The sequence below is a fragment of the Podarcis vaucheri genome (genome assembly GCF_965113315.1).
Source record: "Podarcis vaucheri genome assembly, chromosome: 17".
NCBI classification, from domain to species: Eukaryota; Metazoa; Chordata; class Lepidosauria; order Squamata; family Lacertidae; genus Podarcis; species Podarcis vaucheri.
This window is the reverse complement of record NC_138755.1, coordinates 6,755,610-6,779,384: the sequence shown is the minus strand read 5'-3', so window position 1 is coordinate 6,779,384 and position 23,775 is coordinate 6,755,610. Positions and strand designations below refer to the sequence as shown.

The 23,775-nt window shown below is 44.6% G+C and overlaps 1 protein-coding gene, 1 long non-coding RNA gene and 1 pseudogene across 5 annotated transcripts in view; 2 read left to right on the top strand and 1 right to left on the bottom strand.

Moving 5' to 3' along the window:
- The window catches only part of LOC309522363, a 232,603-nt gene that overhangs the window by 78,316 nt on the left and 130,512 nt on the right, over window positions 1-23,775 (top strand). The gene's annotated exons all lie outside the window — the stretch shown is intronic.
- Window positions 830-21,819, bottom strand: LOC309522231 (uncharacterized protein). Of its 3 annotated transcripts, none has more exons than XM_082205396.1 (4): window positions 21,276-21,819; window positions 4,661-5,314; window positions 3,253-3,378; window positions 830-2,978 (listed from the first exon to the last, which is right to left on the bottom strand). In XM_082205396.1, the coding sequence occupies exons 1-4, from the start codon at window positions 21,349-21,351 to the stop codon at window positions 1,081-1,083; spliced, it is 2,754 nt and encodes a 917-aa protein (XP_082061522.1). In that variant the 5' UTR covers window positions 21,352-21,819; the 3' UTR covers window positions 830-1,080. The 3 variants fall into 3 exon arrangements, with proteins under 3 accessions (XP_082061522.1, XP_082061523.1, XP_082061524.1); XM_082205397.1 differs by lacking the exon at window positions 21,276-21,819 and adding an exon at window positions 5,892-5,951; XM_082205398.1 differs by lacking the exon at window positions 3,253-3,378.
- On the top strand, window positions 21,831-22,260 carry LOC309522326 (acyl-CoA-binding protein homolog pseudogene; annotated as a pseudogene). The gene has a single exon. The product of its transcript is annotated as an acyl-CoA-binding protein homolog pseudogene (transcript).

The following is a 23,775-nucleotide window of genomic DNA, read 5'->3' as shown; positions in this document are numbered from 1 at the left end:
CCATGGGCTGTGATTTGAAAGAAGAAGAAGAAGAAGAAGAAGAGGAGGAGGAGGAGGAGGAGGAGGAGTAGTAGTAGTAGTAGTAGTTTGGATTTGATATCCCATTTTTATCACTACCCGAAGGAGTCTCAAAGCGGCTAACAATCTCCTTTCCCTTCCTCCCCCACAACAAACACTCTGTGAGGTGAGTGAGGCTGAGAGACTTCAGAGAAGTGTGACTAGCCCAAGGTCACCCAGCAGCTGCATGTGGAGGAGCAGGGAAGCGAACCCGGTTCACCAGATTACGAGTCTATCGCTCTTAACCACTACACCACACTGGCTCTCATGAACAGATAGATCCTGGGGATAGAAGAGATAGATTCTAGAATGAAGAGATGGATCCTGGGGAGATCCTTTAGAAGAATCACATAGAAACAGTCACTGTGCTCCGAAGCCCAAATTGAGTATTTATGGAGTGGACAAAGAGCTACTCTGATTTTCTCTCTCTTGCTTTTAACACTAGAAAGCTCCCTGGACATTGACTTCAAAGGGTGGGATCTCTGCTACTCAGGGTGAATGCTTTTTAAAAAATGAGAACAGCCGTAATTTAGTATGTAGAGCAGACTAACATTGATGAACACCCCTGATACCTCCATATTCATCCCAATTTCTTCCCTTTCCTGATTTGATAGCTATGTAGCTTATTCTTTATATATGTCTGCTCATTATAAATGACCCAGCTGCTAGATGAGCACCTTTTTACTTGATTTCCAATATTGCCTTATTCTTTATATATTTCTATTTTTATTTTCATATATAAATTCATTGCTAGATAAAAAAAATATAATTACATTTTTCAAGTTAAAGCAACTGGCAAGTTCCACTGTAAACATTTTTATGTTTAAATAGAGTAACTTAATTTAATCTAATTAAATTAGAGCAATACAAACTATAGTAAACTCACACTGTGGAAGCAATGAGGTTGCTCTAGAATAACCTTACACTTATTCCTAAAAAACCTATGTTGGGGCAAAAAGTAAACACTACTTTCATCAATAGTCTCTGACTTGCCTTATTCAATGGAGGGAACCCCTAGACCCCTCAGTGACGCCATGGATACCCATAGCGATTTGAAATGTTCATTTCTTTCTCCCGCTCCACAAAATATTTCACCCTCCCTATGGAAGTCCAGTGAGATGCCTCCTCCCGCTCTCTCTGAGCTTGCCTTTTCATTGCCTCTCGGATGGGCCGTTGTTCTTCGGTTATCGGCAAGGACTCCTCGAGGTCGTCTGGAGGTGTTCTCCAGGGAATAAAAGTATCCCCTCGGTACGGCGGAGAGGCTGGTGGTTGCAAGGGCTGAGCTCTTGTGGCAGGTGGTCGGATGTTGCTTAGGAACCTGGAGCTCTGACGTGGCACAGCTGGTGGGTGAGGTTGGGTGGGCAGCCTCCCAGCATTGGTGGGATGTGGTCTTAACCAGCTGGTGTGGGAAAGCTGTGAGGTGGGTGGCCATCCTTCATATGTAGCTGGTGGCTTTGGCCATGGTTTTGGCAATGGATGTTCACAATGGGGGGGCAATCTCTGGGAAGAGGAAGAAAAAGAAGATTGCTGCCTAGGCACGGAGAAGGGTGCCAGCCTCCGCGCCAAGTGGGGTGCTGGCCTTGGCAGGGAGGGGGGCTGGGTAGTGGGCACTGGCTTATGCAGGGACTTCAGGAGAGGTACCTCCTGTGGAGCCTTAGAGTTCCCAGAACTACTGCTGGTGGCAGTTAGTGGAGGGAGATTTCTGGCCGCCATGGATGTACTCTTCTTCTTCCCAAGGGGATGGAAGACTTGCACAGACTCCATCATGTGCCAAGCCAGATTGGTCCTTGGGATTGGCACCAAGGGGCGCTCTTCCAATTTGATCTTTTTCCCTTTAATGCCTGGTGTGCTCCCTTTCACTGTAGCCTTCTCTTTGGTTTCAGGTCCCATCTCATTTTTCTCCAACCCTGTCTGGCAGTGTTTGGAGTTTCCTCTATCCAGATTGTCCTCTTTGTTTTTTAAACTTCCCTCCTCTTGAAATGGAAGCTTTCTCTTTTCCTTACATTTTTTCTCCTGACTAGGATGACTTTCCTTAGAGCCAGTTATGCTTGTTCCCTCTATGCTCAGAATACACTTGGGAAACTTGGGTGAAACTTCTGCCTTTGTCGAAACGCCTTTCCTTTTCCCCTTAATCTCTGGTAATGCCTTTGGCATCATGGACTTTTCATGGGTGGGCTGGCATTTGCTGGAGCCCTCTGGGATAGGTTCCAGAGTGATTCTGGGGAGCTTGATTAACGTCTGGGACTCAGCAACACCCCACTTTCTTCTCCCTGTCATGCTGATGGGTTTGCCTTCAATTTTCCCGTTCCCCTCGTGTTTGCCTTTGCTTTGGGTGGAGTCACATTTTGACTTCTGGGGTTTCTTCAAGGATTTGGGTCTCAGAGGATCTGGTGGAAATGGAAACCCAATATCTTTTAAGATGTAAACTGGGCGCTGGATCAGTGGATTGCCCGAGGGCTTATTCAGTTTTGTATCCTGCTCATCTCTTGGAGGAAGTGATGCCTGTCCCTGTGTTGCTGAGCCCTTTCTGAGTATGGCCACCTCTGTGCCCTTGATGTTTAGATCTTTCACAAAGGAATGTGGGTGCAGGGCTTTTGGCACCTCTTTGCATGGCTCAGGGGCATCCGGGATTGACTTTGCCTCTACTCTGAAAGACCTTCTGGACACTGGTGCTGATGACTGGTGGCTCCCCAGGGCTTCCTCTGGAAGGCAGGCCTCCGCCAGCATTCCTTCACTGCCTTTGGTTGTCTCACTGGAAGCAAGAGGTGGAAAGAGGCCTTCTGGAATAAGCGGCTCCAGTGAAGCAATCAGGGTCTCTATCTCGGGATACTTGGAGAGGAGGTCCTCTGGCAGCTGGAACTCGTCTCGGAGGAGACTTTCTTCATCGGCTGGTTGGGGAGGTGGTGGCGGATGTTCCACCACTGAAAGAAAACAAATGAAAAGCACAGCACTGAGTGCCTGAAGACAAAGAATCTACTCTGGTTGGCTGAGACAAACTTGAGGAAGTCCAAGACTCCCATGACTATCTGTTAGAGCATCTCCATATTAAATAAAGTTTAAAAGTGGCATATGGTTCTGGCTCCATGTTTATCATGTGTAGATTCTTAGCTGATCTATCAGAAGTGCTAGATTAGGCCATGACATCTAGCCCGGAAGGCGCACTTGGAAAGCACATGGTCTCAGTCACCCACTTACCATTCAGCGCAGCATTGTTGGCCTGGGTTCCTTCCAGTTTTTCTTGTGCTATAGATGCACCTAGGACATCTGTCACTTGGGCACTGACTGCTCCTGTCCCCTGAAGTCCATGTGGGACTTGTACCACTGAAAGAAATTAATCAGGAGGGATCAGTGATTCTACAGCCAAGGAAGACCATTAATTAATTAATTCAGTTAGTCTTTCTTCTGTCCAGAGGAAGGTAAGTGAAGGCCTTGTTCTCTGTCCTAGGGAGGCTCAGCAGCCATAGACATTCCAACTAGATAATGCACAAAACTGTCTAAAGGTGGGCAGGCTGGCTGCCTGAAGGTGGGATCAGGGGCTAAAGTGGCCTAGTTGCACTACTGGGCTCAGTGTGTTATCAGTGATATAAACTGGGGTCCATTTTTATATACCTCAGTGTTCAGTGATGAGGTGACAGCGGGGAAACTGAATAGTATAAGGTACCCTGAATCCAACATTGTCCCAGAGGATTATGGGTGGTAGTATATGGTGTGTGGTATGCTCACATGACATGCTGTTTTGGATTAAGAACATAAGCCTATGAGAAGAGCCCTGGCTAAAGGCCCATCGCGTCCAACATCCTGTTCTCAGATGATACAAGGAGGACTTGCGTACGACAGTGCTTTCCCCACTTGTGATTCTAAGCAACTGAGAATAGGGAAGGTAGAATATGGCAGTTGTGGCCAGTAGCCATGAATAACTTCAGCTATGAAATTGGATTGTTTTTCTAAACAAACTTGTCTCTCCGCTGCAATGAGAGGTTGTCCCTTGCTATCATAATCTTGCCAGAATTGTGCACTGTACAGTATTCCAAATGTGGTTGCACCGTAGATTAGGATAACAGCTTTTGGATATTGGAACTTACTCTGTTCCATAAGAATATACCCAACGCTCACCCACATTGCGGATGCAGGTGGTGCCGTGGGTTAAACCACAGAACCTAGGGCTTGTCGATCAGATGGTTGGCGGTTCAAATCCCCGCGACGGGGTGAGCTCCCGTTGCTCAGTCCCAGCTCCTCCCTACCTAGCAGTTCGAAAGCATGTCAAAGTGCAAGTAGATAAATAGGTACCACTCTGGTGGGAAGGTAAACGGCATTTCCGTGCGCTGCTCTGGTTTGCCAGAAGTAGCTTAGTCATGCTGGCCACATGACGCGGAAGCTGTATGCCAGCTCCCTTGGCCAATAAAGCAAGATGAGTGCAGCAACCCCAGCAATCCGTGACTGGACCTAATGGTCAGGGGTCCCTTTACCACCCACATTGCAGGGCTATGTGGAAATGGTACTAGGATATGGTACCTACTGAGGCTAGGTTAATTGCCTGATGGGTTAGAGGGTCCCAGACACCCATTCGAAAGCAAATGATTCCTTTACAAAGATGAGCACAAACCTTGTGAGGCTGGAAAGTACCCAGTGGCTGGGGCAGGTTCCAGGGTGGACTGAGGTTCCACCTGCTGGAGGACCAGGAGCATTTCATTGTTCGCAGCTGGTGGCATAGGGACAGCGCTACCAATCCGGACGATCGGGTTCCTCTGCTCCAGTGGGATGGGAGCTAATGTTCCATGGTGGTAGAGGCCCACCCCGTCCTGGAAGGTGGTTGGGCGAATGGGTCCAAGACCAGGAGGCTGCACCTGAACCAGCTGGAGGTGAGGTTGTCTATATAATTGATTCATAGGTCTGGCTGTTGCAAAGTCCCTGTGCTGTGTTTGCAGTGGTGCAAACAAAGGCACTGAGAGATGTCCAGTTGTGCCCCACCCATGGAAAGAAGGACGAAGAGCTACTGGGGTGAACAGCTGCTGATCATTCGGTACACCCTGTAAGAGAGGTATTTCACCATGAAGGTATCCCTGGGTGGTGCTGCTGCCTTGGTTTGGTTGGAAGGGCAGAGCTGATCCTTGAGCCTGCAGCCAACCGCAGTTCTCACATGGTGCTGATGAGTGGGAGATGCTGTGTTGACATTCTCCCACCGTGGAGCTGGTAGTCACTGTGGTGCTCTGAGGCTGGCTGTTGCCCCCTTCGGTCCGCCTGCTGTTCGGTGCCTGATCTGCAATGCAAACAAAGTAAGAAGGAGTGTAAAGATCCCTGCAGTTTTTGATCAGCCTTCGCAAGAATGAGCCCTTCCTTAGCAAAGTGGTTTTCTTATTGTTAGGTCAGCCTCTTTACCACTTCTAATTGTTAGGTATTTTAGAGACCCTTTTCTTCAGTTCCCTCTCTACTCTTCAATGCTGCTCTCCATCCCTCCTTCCTTTGGGCCTTAACCCCTCATGAATGTATGCTGTTCTCAGCAATGCCCACCTTGTTTGACTTTTCCCCAACTCCTGTTGCTGGAGATTCTAAACTACTGGATCTTTGAAAAGGGTTGTGTAAAATGCTGATGAATGTCCTTCTTTTGCTGCCTTGAGGTCTTCCTGCTATTCTATTATCCCCTAGTATCTGGTTGCTTATGATCCCATTGGGGAGGAATCTTTTCCCCATCCTATCTCCCTCCCTCTCTCTTCCATGGAGAAATAGCGCCACCCTGCTGATGTTGCCATAACACGTTCTGTCTTTCATGATGCTCTGCTATGTCCCCCCCTCCCCTGGGTAAACATGAGGGTGAATTTTTCCCCAGTGTTCCTCACCCATGCTCAGTGTCAATTCTAGTCAGCATCCCTTAGGGTGAACCTATGGATCTGGGATCATATGAACCTGTTTACTGCTGTCACCACAGTAACAGCAAGATTCTAACTGGCCAGAGAATGTTATGATGCAAAAGGCAGTGGTGCAGAGTCATGGGCAGTTGGCCTGAACTGAAGGTGCCAGGAAAACAAAGATGTCTGTTAGCGGAACTGAAGAGTAACTGAAGTTATGGCCAGTTTGAGTCATAACGAGCCCTACCACACTCTCCACCCATTGTAGGCATCACCCCAGTGTGACCGGGTTAATCTGGATACCTAGTGAAGTGACAGGCACCAGCTACCATAAATCTTACACCTTTTAAAGCCACCTGTTTATATAACTTGGTGAGATAGGGGTCACAACAGCAACAAAGAGCATCATTCATCTAAGGACACCACTCCTCTCAAAGAACAATTGCTGTTTCTGGCTCTCAGATGAGAGCAGAATCAAACCAAACTTCATTTGGCTCTGGATCAGTGGATAATTTATGGATATGTACTTATTGATCTATAAAAACCCGTAAAAGAAATGGAGTGGCCCTCATAGTCAACAAAAGAGTGGTGAAAGGTGTACTGGGATGCAATCTCAAAAATGATAGAATGATCTCGATATGAATCCAAGGCAGACCTTTTAACATCACAGTAATCCAAATTTATGCACCTACTGGTGCTGAAGAAACTGAAATTGACCAATTCTATGAAGACTTACAACACTTTATAGAAGTGACACCAAAGAAGGATGTTCTTCTCATTACAGGGGATTGGAATGCTAAAGTAGGGAATCAAGAGATAAAAGGAACAACTGGCAAGTTTGGCCTTGGAGATCAAAACAAAGCAGGGCAAAGGCTAATAGAGTTCTGTCAAGAGAACAAGCTGGTCATCACAAACACACTTTTCCAACAACACAAGAGACGGCTCTACACATGGACATCACCAGATGGGCAGCATCGAAATCAGATTGATTATATTCTCTGCAGCCAAAGATGGAGAAGCTCTATACAGTCAGCAAAAACAAGACCTGGAGCTGACTGTGGCTCAGATCATCAGCTTCTTATAGCAAAATTCAAGCTTAAACTGAAGAAAGTAGGAAAAACCACTGGGCCGGTAAGATACAATCTAAATCAAATCCCTTATGAATACACAGTGGAAGTGAGGAACAGGTTTAAGGATTTAGATTTGGTGGACAGAGTGCCTGAAGAACTATGGATGGAGGCTCGCAACATTATACAGGAGGCAGCAACGAAAACCATCCCAATGAAAAGGAAATGCAAGAAAGCAAAGTGGCTGTCCAACGAGGCCTTACATATAGTGGGGGGGGGGGGAGAAGGCAAGCAAAATGTGAGGGAGATAGTGAAATATACAGGAAATTAAATGCAGATTTCCAAAAAATAGCAAGGAGAGACAAGAAGGCCTTCTTAAACGAGCAATGCAAAGAAATAGAGGAAAACAACAGAATGGGAAGAACCAGAGATCTGTTCAAGAAAATTGGAGAAATGAAAGGAAAATTTTGTACAAAGATTACCATAATAAAGGACAGAAGTGGTAAGGACCAAACAGAAGCAGAAGGCATCAAGAAGAGGTGGCAAGAATACACAGAGGAATTATACCAGAAAGATATGGATGTCTCGTACACCCCAGGTAGTGTGGTCGCTGACCTTGAGCCAGACATCCTGGAGAGTGAAGTCAAATGGGCCTTAGAAAACACTGCAAATAACAAGGCCAGTGGAAGTGATGCTATTCCAGCTGAACTATTTAAAATTTTAAAAGTTGATGCTGTTAAGGTGCTACACTCAATATGCCAGCAAGTTTGGAAAACTCAGCAATGGCCAGAGGATTGGAGAAGATCATTTTACATCCCAATCCCAAAGAAGGGCGGTGCCAAAGAATGCTCCAACTACCGCACAATTGCATTCATTTAAGCAAGGTTATGCTTAAAATTCTACAAGGAAGGCTCAAACAGTATGTGGACCGAGAACTCCCAGAAGTGCAAGCTGGATTTAGAAAAGGCAGAGGAACCAGAGACCAAATTGCAAACATGCGCTAGATTATGGAGAAAGCTAGAGAGTTCCAGAAAGACATCTACTTCTGCTTCATTGACTATGCAAAAGCCTTTGACCGTGTCGACCACAGCAAACTATGACAAGTTCTTAAAAAAATGGGAGTGCCTGATCACCTCATCTGTCTCCTGAGAAATCTCTACGTGGGACAAGAAGCTACAGTTAGAACTGGATATGGAACAACTGATTGGTTCAAAATTGGGAAAGGAGTACGGCAAGGCTGTATATTGTCTCACTGCTTATTTAACTTATATGCAGAATTCATCATGCGAAAGGCTGGGCTGGATGAATCCCTAGCCAGAATTAAGATTGCCAGAAGAAATATCAACAACCTCAGATATGCAGATGACACAACCTTGATGGCAGAAAGTGAGGAGGAATTAAAGAACCTTTTATTGAGGGTGAAAGAGGAGAGCGCAAAATATGGTCTGAAGCTCAACATCAAAAAAACGAAGATCATGGCCACTGGTCCCATCACCTCCTGGCAAATAGAAGGGGAAGAAATGGAGGCAGTGAGAGATTTTACTTTCTTGGGCTCCATGATCACTACAGATGGTGACAGCACCCACAAAATTAAAAGACGCCTGCTTCTTGGGAGAAAAGCATTGCCAAACCTAGACAGCACCTTAAAAAGTAGAGACATCACCTTACCAACAAAGGTCCGTATAGTAAAAGCTATGGTCTTCCCAGTAGTGATGTATGGAAGTGAGAGCTGGACCATAAAGAAGGCTGATCACCGAAGAATTGATGCTTTTGAATTATGGTGCTGGAGGGGACTCTTGAGAGTCCCATGGACTGCAAGAAGAACAAACATCTCCATTCTTAAGGAAATCAGCCCTGAATGCTCACTGGAAGGACAGATCGTGAAGCTGAGGCTCCAATACTTTGGCCACCTCATGAGAAGAGAAGATTCCCTGGAAAAGATCCTGATGTTGGGAAAGATGGAGGGCACAAGGAGAAGGGGACGACAGAGGACGAGATGGTCGGATAGTGTTCTCGAAGCTACCAGCATGAATCTGACCAAACTGCAGGAGGCAGCGGAAGACAGAAGTGCCTGGCATGCTCTAGTCCATGGGGTCACGAAGAGACGGACACGACTAAACGACTAAACAACAACAACAACACTTATTGATCTACTGCTTTTTCTCACAATGTTCTGTGTTGTTGCTCCCTGGAAACTCTTGGCTTGTGAGCTGCTTTGGACAAAGTGCAGTGGACCTTATTCTACAAAGTGCAGTGTAGGTTGACAGTGGTTCCGAAATAATTCTGTGATTTTGAAGGCGCCTCAGTCTTGATTGGCACATCTCGTGAAAGTTGTATTGAAGACTAAGTCCCATTGAAGAACACTGAATAGGACTTAGTCGTGGCTTATCTAAACACCATGGGTGGTCCCGGGACTCTGACTACCTGGAGTGGACTGTGCCTGGTAACTTTTGAAAAGAATCCCCCTTTCTCCCTATTCTCTTGCTTACACTTCCACGTATGTTGCCTTCTCTAAGTTGTTGAAAGATCTACACCATTTCCCTGCTATAATCCTTTAACTTCTCAGATGGCTTCTCTGTCTGCTTCATGGGACAATTCACAGGCTCCCTTCAAATTTTTTAACATGGCCATCTAAATTTTCCTTGGGGGTGGTATTTTTGAATGGAAGACCAATGTATTCTTATTTTTCCTTATTAAATGCTAGCTCCACATCCTGTTAAGGTCAATGCACCTGTAGCTGTGTCCCATCATGTTAATGGTTTAATGGAGATTGAAATGGAAAATGCTTGTATATATGTTGCCAAAGGTTTACGGTAACTGGGAAATTCCATTGGGCTATATGGAAGCTAAGAAGAGCTATCTGAGCACTGAGATGGGTTGATAATTAACTGTTGATGTTCTCTGCTAGCTCTCACATGGTGAGAGAGGGATTCAATTGCAAGTGCAGGGATCTCAACTCAAGCATCCATGACAGATGGACATCCAACCTCTGCTTCAAAACCTCCAAGGAAGGAGAGTCCACCACCTTCTGAGATAGTTTGCTTCACTGTCAAACAGCTCTTATCATCAGAAAGTTCTTCCTGAAGTTTAGTCGGAATCTGCTTTCCTGTAACTTGAAGTCATTGGTTTGGGTCCTAGCCTCCAGAGCAGGAGAAAACAGGCTTCGTCTTCCACGTGGCAGCCTTTTAGATTATTTGAAGATGGCTAGCATATCTCCTCTCAGTCTGCTTTTTTCCAGGCTAAACAAACACAATTCCCTCAACCGTTCCTCATAAGTTTGGTCAAGGAACAAGGTGACTAGAACGAGATGTGAGACCGATTGTAATGTCAGTGGAAAATATTAATGTTCACCCCAAGGTGAAAGACAGAAACCTGTAATTCACAGGACATTTTGATGGACAAGTGACATGACGGGCACTGCAATTTATCTTCAACGCCTCCTCTTCCTGTGACATGCCATGACAGGTTATTGTTGTCACTCTTTTTCATGGGGTGGGATTGCCGTAACGGTTTTGCAAAAACAATCCCATTATGCTCTTTATTTGGGGCTGCTTCTTCCTCTAGCCTTTGGGAGTGAAAACCTTGTTGCAACAAAATAATAGTCGCTTTGCTTCTTGCCTGGCTGGTTGCAACTTCTGATTATTTTCTCTGACTGACAAGAAGGACTTGTGGCATCATGGTGAGTCCCTTGAGCCCTAGGGGTGGGCAGTACAGAGTGACACCCTATTTCTTAAAACACAGGTTATATTGAAAGCCCCCCTAAACCTTAAAAGCCCCCTGAACCCTGGAACAGACCCCACACCTCTTGAAATCAGGACAATCAAAATTCCTCTTCCTAATTCATCTTTCCCTATCAGCACTTGCCACCGTGGTCAGCATACCAGTGTACTGGAAGAAGCAAAGATCACCAGTGTTGAAGCAATGCTTCTTCAACATCAACTTCGTTGGACTGGTCATGTTGTGCGGATGCCTGATGATTGTCTTCCAAACCAATATTCCGAACTTAAAAATGGAAAGCGTAATGCTGGTGGTCAACAAAGGAGGTGTAAAGACTCTCTCAAGGCAAATCTTTAAAAAATGTAGTATAAACACCAACAATTGGGAAACACTTGCCTGCAAGCGCTCCAGTTGGAGAACAGCCTTTACCAAAGGTGTCATGGGCTTGGAAGACGCTCGAACTCAGGATACAAAGGAGAAACGTCCTAAGAGGAAGGCACACTTGGCAAATCCACACCGTGATCAACTCCCGCCCGAAAACCAATGTCCCCACTGTCGAAGGACGTGTGGATCCAGAATTGGCCTCCACAGTCACTTATGGACTCATTATTAGAACCATGTTTATGGAAGACAGTCTTACTTGGCTATGAGTGATCGCCAAAGAAGAAGAAGAAGAAGATGGCAGGGGCTGAGGGGAGTTGCAGTTCAGAGCCCCCAGGGGCCACCAGGTTGAGGGGAGCTGCACCAATTCATTATCAATGCATTTATCCTTGCCCTCCCATCCCCACACTGAAAGCTGATGAAGACTGCAGTTTGAAGAGGACAGCTCGCTATATTGCCCTCATATTAAGGTTCCTCTTTCTCTTTTATTTGCATTTCCCTGTGTTTTGTTTTTTTATTTCATAAAAGTTATATACCAGAGATCAGTGGCATACTGTGGAGGGGCCAGGGCGGCCATGGCCCCAGATGCAAAATTCTGAGGGGGCAATGATTTACAGATGGTATTTAACTCTGAGTAGGCTTGCTAAGATGTATAAGACTGAATCAGATAAGTCCTGGGGATGCAAAGAGGTGGAGGAAACATTCATGGTGGAATAATGGGTGGTACGCCAGGGGGATTAGTGGGGATGGGGTTGGGGATAGTTTGCCTATTTCTGTTTTCCATGCTTTGAGCATGGTCTGTGTGTACCTGTTAAGTGTTGTGGGAATTTTTTTGGTTTGTTTGGGAGGAGTGAAAATGCTGTGGTGCAGGTATTTTCAATTCTGTCCCTCTCTAGGTGTACCCATTGTTTTGTCTCATCTTCTAGTATATATGGGATTATATGGTGTATTTGGTTGGCAGTGTAATATGCTTCTATGTTGGGGATTCCCCATCCTCCCTCTGAGGTGGGGAGGTGCAGGTATTTGGGGCTTATTCTTGGTTTTTTATGTGAGAAGATAAAAGAGTGTAGTTTTCTCTGCCAACTGCGGAGTTGGGTTGGGGGGATCCAGATTGGGAGGGTTTGGAATAGGTAGGTTAGTTTTGGGAGGGTGATCATTTTGATCATGGCTATGTTGAAGCCCAAGTGTTCAAGAAGAGATGGGGACAGCCCAGTTGAGTAGGTTTTTGGGTGTTGTGCTTGGACCATCAAGTGACGGACTCTTCCTGAGCTAGATATTGGAGCAGTCCTGTGCCCAGTTTGAAAACATTTACCTTATGCCAGTATTTTAAGGCTGCTCACCAGGCCCTGGTCAGTAGAAGGCATTCCCCAGTTTCCAAGAAAATGTCTGAGTTAGGCATACATCTGGGGATCTGGAGGAGAGCCCTCAATTATTTAGCCTGGAGATTATCCAACTAAGATGCTAATCTTCCACTCCAGGTATTAGAGGCATATAGTAATTGGGCCGCTGTCATTTCTCTCTTTTTTTTGGAAATGATTTTTATTGGTTTTACAAAATAAATCTCACATTTAACACATTTAGATTTTAAAAGCAAACAAGATTCTTCCAAACCTTTGGACTCCTCTCCTCTCCTCTGTGGGTCCTTCATATATCTACGTCAACTGCATATTAATTCATCCGCATTACAGAGGATACCTCAGGTTATGGTACCTCAGGTTATGGACGCTTCAGGTTACAGACTCCACTAACCCAGAAATAGTACCTCGGGTTAAGAATTTTGTTTCAGGCTGAGAATAGAAATCGTGCGGCAGCGGGGGTCCCCATTAGCTAAAGTGGTACCTCAGGTTAAGAACAGTTTCAGGTTAAGAACGGACCTCCAAAACGAATTAAGTTCTTGTTTTAAAAAAAACAATTATTGGAATTATATTTACAACATAACAAATAGCCCCCCCAATACACAAATCCACCCTCATTAAATGTCAACATAACATACAATGAGCATAACATAGAACAATACAAACAGCCAAATAAAAGACTTCCTTTATCCTGTATCTGGCCTCCTTATTTACTTCTTATAAACTGTTTCCTTTATGAATAATTATTAAGATTTTTCTAATTATAAATATCCACAAAGTCTCCTGCAGACATTAATTGAAACAAGTCCAGGTATGTCAGAACAAATTAAGTTTTTAACCTGAGGTACCACTGTATAGTCCTCCAAAGTACCGTATTTTTTGCTCTATAAGACTCACTTTTTCCCTCCTAAAAAGTAAGGGGAAATGTGTGTGCGTCTTATGGAGCGAATGCAGGCTGCACGGCTATCCCAGAAGCCAGAACAGCAAGAGGGATTGCTGCTTTCACTGCGCAGCGATCCCTCTTGCTGTTCTGGCTTCTGAGATTCAGAATATTTTTTTTCTTGTTTTACTCCTCCAAAAACTGGGTGCGTCTTGTGGTCTGCTGCGTCTTATAGAGCGAAAAATACGGTAGCCAAAGTCTTTGTAACATTGCAAGAGTTATTGAAGATCTGCCAAAGAGCCCAAGTGAGTACCAGTGGCCAAGCTGCATGCTCCGGCACTGGGGGCGGAGAGCAGGCGGGGGCCTGGCTGGCGTGCATCCCGGGGGGCATGGCGCCCGGCGTGGTGGGGGGGTGTGTGCGGCACGTGTCCAGGGGGGGCAGCCGCGATGGTACCCCCCCTCCCCGATGGTGCCGGGGGCGGTGTGCTCCCCCCACCCCCATTCTTCCACCAGTGTTCTTTTAGATCCAATCTGTATTTATCTCATTCCTTATTGAAGTTTTGATCCTCATGATTTCTCATCTTCCCTGTCAGCCTCGCCATCTCTGCATACTCTAGTAGTTTCATCTGCCAGTCGGCTTTTGTCGGCGTCTTCTCCCCTTTCCATCGCTGGGCAAACAGCATCCTTGCAGCTGTTGTCGCGTACATGAATAGTCTTCTCAAATCCTTCGGTATGTCTGCACCTAAAATTCCCAACTAAAAGGCTTCTGGTCTTTTAACAAATGTATTTTAAACTTTTTTTTAGTTCATTATATATCATTTCCCATAATTCATTATTTACAATTCCACCATGTATGATAAAAGGTGTCCTCTTTTTCCTTACATTTCCAGCATACATTTGAGTTAGTTCTATACATTTTTGCTAACTTAAAAGGTAAAGGTAAAGGTACCCCTGCCCGAACGGGCCAGTCTTGACAGACTCTGGGGTTTGTGCGCCCATCTCACATCTATTGGCCGGGGGCCAGCGCTGTCCGAAGACACTTCCGGGTCACGTGGCCAGCGTGACAACGCTGCTCTGGCGAGCCAGAGCCGCACACGGAACGCCGTTTACCTTCCCTTACTGCATGTTAAATACCAACAGTACATCATCTTCATATAATTTTCTTTCCGCATGTAACACGCTTTTTTTAAATTTTAAGTCTTCTTTCCATAATTTTTCCCATGCTGTCAACTGTATACAGGATTATATCCAAAATCTCTTGGATTACAAATTTGACTTCATCTTTAACAAACCATTCCAACAACTATTTATACATTTCTGAAAGAAGTTTCACCTTATTTTGTAACAATACCCTCTCAAAACTCCATAATTCAGTAGTGAAACCCTTTCTTTTATCCATTTTAAAAACATTGTTCAGCTGATGGTATTGTAACCAATCTGTTAATGGGTCTCTTGTATGTCATCATTTTCTTTTTCAATTTTAGCTGATTTTCCTCCTCTCTATGCAATTCTTCATATGTTCCCCAGTCTTTTCTCAGATTCAGTTTTTCCACTGAAATTGCTTCTAGTGATGATAACCACTATGGTGTTTTTTGTTCTAACAGATTTTTATATTCATCCAATACCGCATATAGGGACTTCCTTATTACATGGTTCAGGATTCCTGTGTACCTTAACTTTTTCATACCATAAATACTCATTGGGCAGCTGTTTTGGCATTGAATACTTTGATGGCAGGTGGAATATATTGACCTCCTTTAGTAAAGAAGTAGCACAGTGGCCAACTGACAACTTGTGCTTTCTGGAGGACCGCAGATCTATGGGTGGGTCCATGTCATTGTGTGATGGAATGTCAGCCCCAGGTATTGGAAGCTTCTAATCTAATTGAGGGCATGCCCATCTTGTGACTATTTGCACTGGGGAAATGTCTTCTCAAAAACCAAGATTTTAGATACCCCAAAGTTAATTTTTAGATCATTCTGAATGCCATAAGACATGAACCTCCTCTAATTGGTAATGTAGACGTGGTCTGGAACATGAGAGAATGGCTGTGTCGTTAGCATACAATGGAGTCCTCCTGACCCCAAGTCTGGGCAGGTGGCCAAGTGGGTTCATTAGGGCACCTTCAAGGTCCTTTAAAAATATGCTAAAGAAGGAGGGTGCAAGGATACAGCCCTGTCTGACTCCTCAAGACATATTTCACTCAAAAGCTGTCCCTGGGTACCCCATCTGACTAACAAGGGCCTTGATGAGGCAGAAAAGTATTTTGACAACCAGAACCTGGTCCAACTTTCCCCATAACATGGCTCTGGAGATAAAATCAAAGACTGATTTTAGTTCCATAAAAGCTAAATGCAATTTAACTTGTAGAGGTTTTGAATATATCTTGGCAAGGTGGAATAGAACTAAACAGTGATCAGAAGTTGAGTACAGTGGTACCCCAGGTTACATACGCTTCAGGTTACATACGCTTCAGGTTACAGACTCCGCTAACCCAGAAATATTGCCTCGGGTTAAGAACTTTGCTTCAGGATGAGAACAGAAATCGTGCTCCGGCAGCGCAGCAGCAGGAGGAGACCCCATTAGCTAAAGTGGTGCTTCAGGTTAAGAACAGTTTCAGGTTAAGAACGGACCTCCGGAACGAATTAAGTATGTAACCCATGCTACCACTGTAGTTCTCTCTAAATGCAGCTTGTGCCTCAGTAAGGAAGCTATTCACATTCAGAAAGGCAGGCAGTCTATTGCAGAGGTAGTGGGCATACTTTTCTCCCATTATTGGTAACAAGCTAATGGGTCTATAGCAGGGGTTGGCAAGGTTTACCTCTTCTGGGCCAGGACACTTCCATGGAGATCGCTTTGTGGGCGTTCTGCACAGAGACAATTTCCAGCGCCACAGAAGTGAATTCCTGCTGTGTGCTGTGCCGGTTTAGCGCAGTGTGCGGGGACTCGCCGAGCGGTCGGCTCCGTTTGGGGGCAGCTTGTGGGCCATTTAAACGATCCCCATGCGCCACAGGTTGCTGACCCCTGGTGTATAGTTCTCAGGGTCACTGGGTTGGCATTTCTTGGAGTTTGGGACCATTTGTGTGGCATGGAAAGGTGAACTCAAGGAAGAGGATCTTTAGTCACATGATAATGAGTTTATTGGGGTAACAATAGGGTTGGAGATGGGATGAGAGTTCTTTCTTTGCAGGACATGGAGGAAGTGGATCGGATCAGCCATGTCTGGCACCCTTGAAGAAGGAGTGCGGTGATTAAGGCCAAAATGTCTTTAAGCAGCAAGTTGCAGCTATACTGGTGACTGGGAGCATGGCTGTCAACTTTTCCCTTTTCTTGCGAGGAATCCTATTCGAAATAAGGGAATTTCCCTTTAAAAAAGGGAAATGTTGACAGCTATGACTGGGAGTGACTGCCAGGACCTAAAGGATCTTCACTGGCTCCCAGTATGCTTCCGAGCACAATTTAGTGTTGGTGCTGCCCTTCAGAGCCCTACATGGCCTCGGCCCAGTGTACCTGAAGGAGTGTCTCTACCCCCATTGTTCTGCCCAGACACTGAGGTCCAGCGCTGAGGGCCTTCTGGCGGTTCCCTCCCTCTGAGAAGTGAAGTTACAGGGAACCAGGCAGAGGGCCTTCTCGGTAGTGGCACCCGCCCTGTGGAATGCCCTCCCATCAGATGTCAAAGAAATAAACAACTATTGGACTTTTAGAAGACATCTGAAGGCAGTCCTGTTTAGGGAAGTTTTTAATGTTTGATGTTTCAAGATGATTTTATGCTGTAAGCCACCCAGAGTGGCTGGGGAAACCCCACCAGATGGGCAGGAAATAATAATAAAATCTGCTGCTACTACTACTACTAAATAAAAGAATATAAGCTTTACCACACAACCCCTTGCCCCTCTTTTTCTTCCCAATCCTATGCAGCATATAACACTAATATCTTACATCAAATGTAATTGATCTGTAGAAATCACAACCTGAAAAAAGAAACAATGCACTTACTTTTTAAACTAAGAAAATCTTTAATAAAAACAAACTGTTCAACTATAATACTCTTAAAAGGCTATGAGACAATTAAAAGATAATAAATATAATAAAACAATAAAAGCAATTCTTGCAAGCAGCATTGCAACAACCTCGGCTATAAAATTGGAGGCTTCAACAAAGCTACTGCTGCCAACGCCATTTTCAACTCCTCTCTTGGCATGCTATGTGACCCGGACAGCGGTATCAGCAGCCTATGCCAATGGTGAGCAGGCAAGGACTCACCTTAGTCAATGGAGGGAACCCCTAGACCCCTCAGTAACGCCATGGATACCCATAGCAAGTTGAAATGTTCATGTCCTTCTCACGCTCCACAAAACATTTCACCCTCCCTATGGAAGTCCAGTGTGATGCCTCCTCCCTCCATCTCTGAGCTTGCCTTTTCTTTGCCTCTCGGATGGGCCGTTGTTCTTCAGTTACTGGCAAGGATTCCTCGAGGTTGTCTGGAGGTGTCCTCCAGGGAATAAAAGTATCCCCTCTGTATGGTGGAGAGGTTGGTGGTTGTACTTGCAAGGGCTGAGCTCTTGTTGCAGATGATTGGATGTTGCTTAGGAACCTGGAGGTTTGACCTGGCACAGCTGGCCGGTGAGGTCTGGTGGGCACCATCCTAGCAATGGTGGCCAGTGGTCTCCAACGTCTGGTGAGGAAAGCTGAGAGCTGGATGGCCATCCTTCATTGTGGATGTGAGCCTGGTGGCTTTGGCAATGATTTTGGCAATGGGTGTTCCACATGGGTTGGCAGTCTTTGGGAAGAAGAAGATTGTTTCCTAGGCAGCGAGAGAGGTGTCAGCCTTCGCACAAAGTGGGGTGCTGGCCTCAGCAAGGAGGGGCGATCGGAAGGGGGATCTTCATTAATTCCTCGGACTCTGGAACACCCCAGTTTCTTCTCCATTTCCCTTCCCATTTGCTTTGGGTGAAGTCTGGAACAAAAAGAAGAAGGTGAAATCATTATTTTAGATACAGCTAGTTTGTCCATAATGGAAAGTCTTAATTTATTCCATTGTATTATATCCATATTTATACCTTTCCAAGATGACTACAATTAAACTGACCCAACTTGTTCAAATTTTGGGTAATTTGTACCCCCAGATGTCTAAAACTTTTCCTAGCTTTTGGAATCTTCAACATTGCTGTAAAAGTCTGCTATATATGTGGTGATGTATGAAAAAATGTTACCTCTGCTTTCTTAAAAGTAACTTGTAATCCTGAGACCCCGGAGGAACTGTTCCAGTTCTGTGCATAATATTTTGCCTGCTCTGATAGAGTCAGAGGTGCATAAAATTATATCATCTGCAAAGAGGTCTGATTTTTGTTCATTTCTGTTTATAACCACTCCTGTACCTTTGGGGGGGGGAGAGAAGTTTTCTTTTAAGTATAATTGGTAGAGTGGAGAGAGAGAAATGTTTATGTATGTTACCATTGCTGCTTAAATGATTTATGCCCAAAGATGGAAGAAGGAAATAGTTCTGACAGAAGAAGATTGGCAATATGGAATATGTAGAAATAGCAAAACTAACCAGAGGAATAAGAAATCAAGAAGAGAGACTTTTTAAAACAGAATGGAGAAAATTTATTGACTATTTGAAGATACATTGTAAACAAATCAAAACATTACTGGGACCAATATAAACACATGCAGTAAGAGTTAAGAAATGGGGGGGGGGGAATAATAGGGAAATAGTAAATATATTCGAATTGGACATGCAGTAATAAAAAAATATAAAATAACCGCAGAAAGGAGAGGAGGGAAGTTGAGCGGAAGGTACACGAGATCTGTAAAGACTTTGGGTTTTTTGTTAACATATTTATAAAAAGTGGAAATGGAAAATAAATATTTATAAAACAAAAATGTTTGTAACCATTCCTGGGCAAGAGAGGGCATTGCATACTTTGATTGCAAATGGTTCTAAAATTAACACAACCAACAGGGGTGACAGAGAACATCCTTCCTTCTGAACTAAAAGGCCCCACATGAGGAAGTTACTCCAACCCCTGGATAATTTTAATTGTTTATGATCCCATTGGGGAGGAATCTTTTCCCCATCCTATCTCCCTCCCTCTCTCTTCCATGGAGAAATAGTGCCACCCTGCTGCTGTTGCCATAACACATTCTGTCTTTCATGATGCTCTGCTATGTCCCCCCCTCCCCCGGGTAAACATGAGGGTGAATTTTTCCCCAGTGTTCCTCACCCATGCTCAGTGTCAATTCTAGTCAGCATCCCTTAGGGTGAACCTATGGATCTGGGATCATATGAACCTGTTTACTGCTGTCACCACAGTAACCAGCAAGATTCTAACTGGCCAGAGAATGTTATGATGCAAAAGGCAGTGCAGAGTCATGGGCAGTTGGCCTGAACTGAAGGTGCCAGGAAAACAAAGATGTCTGTTAGGGGAACTGAAGAGTAACTGAAGTTATGGCCAGTTTGAGTCATAACAAGCCCTACTACACTCTCCTCCCATTGCAGGCATCCCCCAGTGTGACTGGGTTAATCTGGATACCTAGTGAAGTGACAGGGACCAGCTAAATCTTACACCTTTTAAAGTCACCTGTTTATATAATTTGGTGAGAGCAACAAAGAGCATCATTCATCTAAGGACACCACTCCTCTCAAAGAACAATTGCTGTTTCCGGTTCTCAGATGAGAGCAAAATCAAACCAACTTGCTTTTGGCTCTGGATCAATATGGATAATTTATGGATATGTACTTATTGATCTACTGCTTTTCCTCCCAAAGTGAATGTTTTGTGTTGTTGCTCCCTGGAAACTCTTGGCTAGTAAGTTGCTTTGGATAAAGAGCAATGTACCTTATTCTACAAAGTGCAATGTAGGTTGACCGTGGTTCTGAAACAATTCTGTGATTTTGAAGGTGCCTCAGACTTGATTGGCACATCTCGTGAAAGTTATATTCAAGACTAAGTCCCATTGAAGAACACTGAATAGGACTTAGTCGTGGCTTATCTATACCCCATGGGTGGTACTGGGACTCTGACTACCTGGAGTGGACTGTGCCTGGTAACTTTTGAAAGGAATCCCCCTTTCTCCCTATTCTCTTGCTTCCACTTCCATGTATGTTGCCTTCTCTAAGTTGTTGAAAGATCTACTCCATTCCCCTGCTATAATCCCTTAATTTCTCAGATGGCTTCTCTGTCTGCTTCAAGTGACAATAAAGCAGAACATCTGAACATTTAGATGGCACCATTTCCTACCTGCCATGCTAATAGGAGCGCTGAAATAGCACAAACATAAAACGAACCAATGGAGAGCAGTCCTTTCACTTCTCATGGATCCAGTGTCCGGTAAGAAGTGGGCAATGGAATGGTGATGGCATAAAATTGTTTATTGCTGTCTCTATTGAAGCTGACCAGATTGGTCCTGGAGACTGGACCCCATAAGGGAAAAGGGCATAATTTTATTTACAACAGAGGCTTGAAAGGGCGTTCTTCCAGTTTGATCTTTTTCCATCCTTCGTGTCGATGTGAGCCTGATGGCTTTGGCAATGGATTTCCCACATGGGCTGGAAGTCTCTGAGACAAAGAAGAAGATGGTGGCTTAGGCAGCGAGAGAGGTGCCAGCCTTTGCACAAAATGGGGTCCTGGCCTCAACAGGGAGGAGGGATCAGAAGGGGCCACCAACTTAGGTGGTGTCGGAGAGGACCTGGGATAGGCTTCAGAGGCCATTCTTCAAATTTATTCTTGTTCCTTCTAGTACCTCGTATTCTCTCTTTGCTTTCAGCTCCATTTGCTTTTTCACCACACCTTACTGCTGTCACCACAGTAACCACCAAGATTCTAACTGACCAGAGAATGTTATGATGCAAAAGGCACTGTGGAGTCATGGGCAGTTGGCCTGAATTAAAGGTGCCAGGAAAACAAAGATGTCTGTTAGGGGAACTGAAGAGTAACTGAAGTTTTGGCAAGTTCATTGAACAATTTCCAACCTGCCATGCCGATAGGAGCGCTGAAATACAACGAACATAAAACCAACCAATGGAGAGCAGTGCTTGCACTTCTCATGGATCCAGCGTCCGGTAAGAAGTGGACGACGGAATGGCGATGGTACAAAGTTGTTCATTGCTGCCTCTACGGTAAACTTGCAGAGTGTGAGGAAGGGGCTGGAGAATATTCGAATCAGAATCAGATGATGTCATCATGGAAGGTGGAAGAGCAGCCCAGGGGTGAGAAAAGGGCCATCAGTTCACCATACCTGGTTGACAATTCATCTTCACAGGCTCCTCACCATTTTTTAAACATGGTCATCTGAATTTTCCTTGGGGGGTTTGTTTGAATGGAAGACCAATGTATTATTATTATTTCCTTATTAAGTGCTTGTTCCACATCCTGTTAGGATCAAGGCACTTGTAGCTGAGTCCCATCATGTTAAGTATTTGTCCCTTCCAATCCACTCTTGTACACAGGTGTACTTGCACCCACAAAGATCTCATACATTCACTCAGTTGACACTCTGTTTGTTGTTAAGGCAGTCTAAGAGGGCTTCATTCCAGACGGGGGCGGGGCTTTGCGGAGAGCTCAGGAGCTGTCGCAGGTTGTGCACCATGACTCTGGAGGCCGACTTCAACACCGTGGCAGAAAAAGTAAAAAAACTAAAGACCAAACCAACTGATGATGAACTAAAAGAACTGTATGGACTCTACAAGCAGTCGACCGTGGGAAATATTAATATTGAGTGTCCTGGGATGCTGGATTTGAAAAGCAAAGCAAAATGGGAAGCATGGAACCAGAAGAAAGGTATGTCAAAAGAAGATGCCATGAAGGCTTACATTTCTAAAGCAAATGAGATGTTAGAGAAATATGGACTGTAGATTTTCTTTGGACAATTAGTTCAAAGGCAAGGGCACTACTCATTTTCAGACTGATGTGAACATCATTATTTGCAATAAACTTTTTTCTTCTTTGGAAAAAAAAGGCAGTCTAAGAAAGCAAATTGAGGGAGTCTGAGTCAAACAGTCTGAGAAGAACAGGAGGTAAAGGAAGAGAAGCCTCATTTCCTGTATTGTTTTCTTTTTTGCTTTCTTGCTTCCTGCTTCCACCAGGGTAATTCCACCTGTCAAACACTGTGATTCTGGAGGTACTGTATTAAGATGCAGCACTGCTCTTTTTGTAACCTGGGAAATAAGATACTGCAAGGAAGAGGCACATACAGTATGAGCTCCTAAGAATCAATGAAACAGCTAGAGGCATGGAACACAACAGATTGTTGTTGTTGTTGCTGCTGCTGCTTTTTTATAGAGTACATCACTGGTCCACACTCTCTTCGTATGTTAGTCTCCATGGTCACAGATGATGGGGGCTGTAGAACAATGAAATCTGGGTGGCACCATGTTGACAACCCCTGCTTTACCTTCTGCGCTGTCTTCAAAACATTAAATGGTAAAGTGAAGCAAGCTGGTTGTCAATTCTTCCAGCAGCAACTGATCGCTAAATTCTGCTGGTATTCTGGGGCCACAACTAGTAGCAACTCCAGCTTCTAATAGTAAAGCGGTGGTAAAATCACCAGGGCAAATCCCCGCTCCCGCCCCAGCCTCCGAGTCCATTTTAAACAACTTCTTTGACATTTAGTTTTTCCTTGTAGAGTTGGAAGAGGGAGCTTCATTGTCCAAACGTGAATGCCTGGTTGGAAGAGGTCATATCCAGCAATGTTAAGGAAGAATCACTCTATTGTACCCTTTTCCCATTCCCTATCCAGAGGTCACTTAAGGGATTTAAGAGCCCATTGTCACTTGGGAAATAGACAATCTGAGTTAATCATCAATGCTTAGAACTCCAAGGAGGCCATTTCCTATATTTGGTTTTAGATTTAAATATCAGAAGGAGTGATAAATCACTAATCTTGGGGTTCCTGGAGGGATTTTATCTCTCATTCCTTGCTGGACAGCTTTTGTAAGGGAGGCATGATAGTTTATTGATAGAAGATGTTGTTTCTATTCCAGATGATTCCAATTGTGGGGGGACGATGACAGGATGCTTCAGGGAATGGCAGAGGGGGCCAACAAAATTCATTTGGAAAGGGGGAAAAGCCCAGGATTAAACATAAATTACTAATTGATATTAAGGATAGAGGGGGTTTTGCGTTACCAGATCTGAAGCTTTATTATGAAGCATCCTGTCTTTGCTGGATCAAAAGAGTGGATGATCTTGCAGAATACTGACTTATTGGATTTGGAGGGATGGGACAATAGATTTGGGTGGCACGCCTATTTAGGCTATGAAAAAGTAAAAGCACACAGAGGTTTTCTAAATCATATAATACAGAAATCACTATACATGGTGTGGGACAGGTACAAAAATCTATTGGAACCAAAAACACCCTGGTGGTTATCTCCTCTAGAGGCCATCTCAGTAAAGAGGAAAAACATGGGGAGAAATTGGGCAACCTATAAAGAAATTATAGAAGAGGAACAAAACCAACTCAAATTGAGA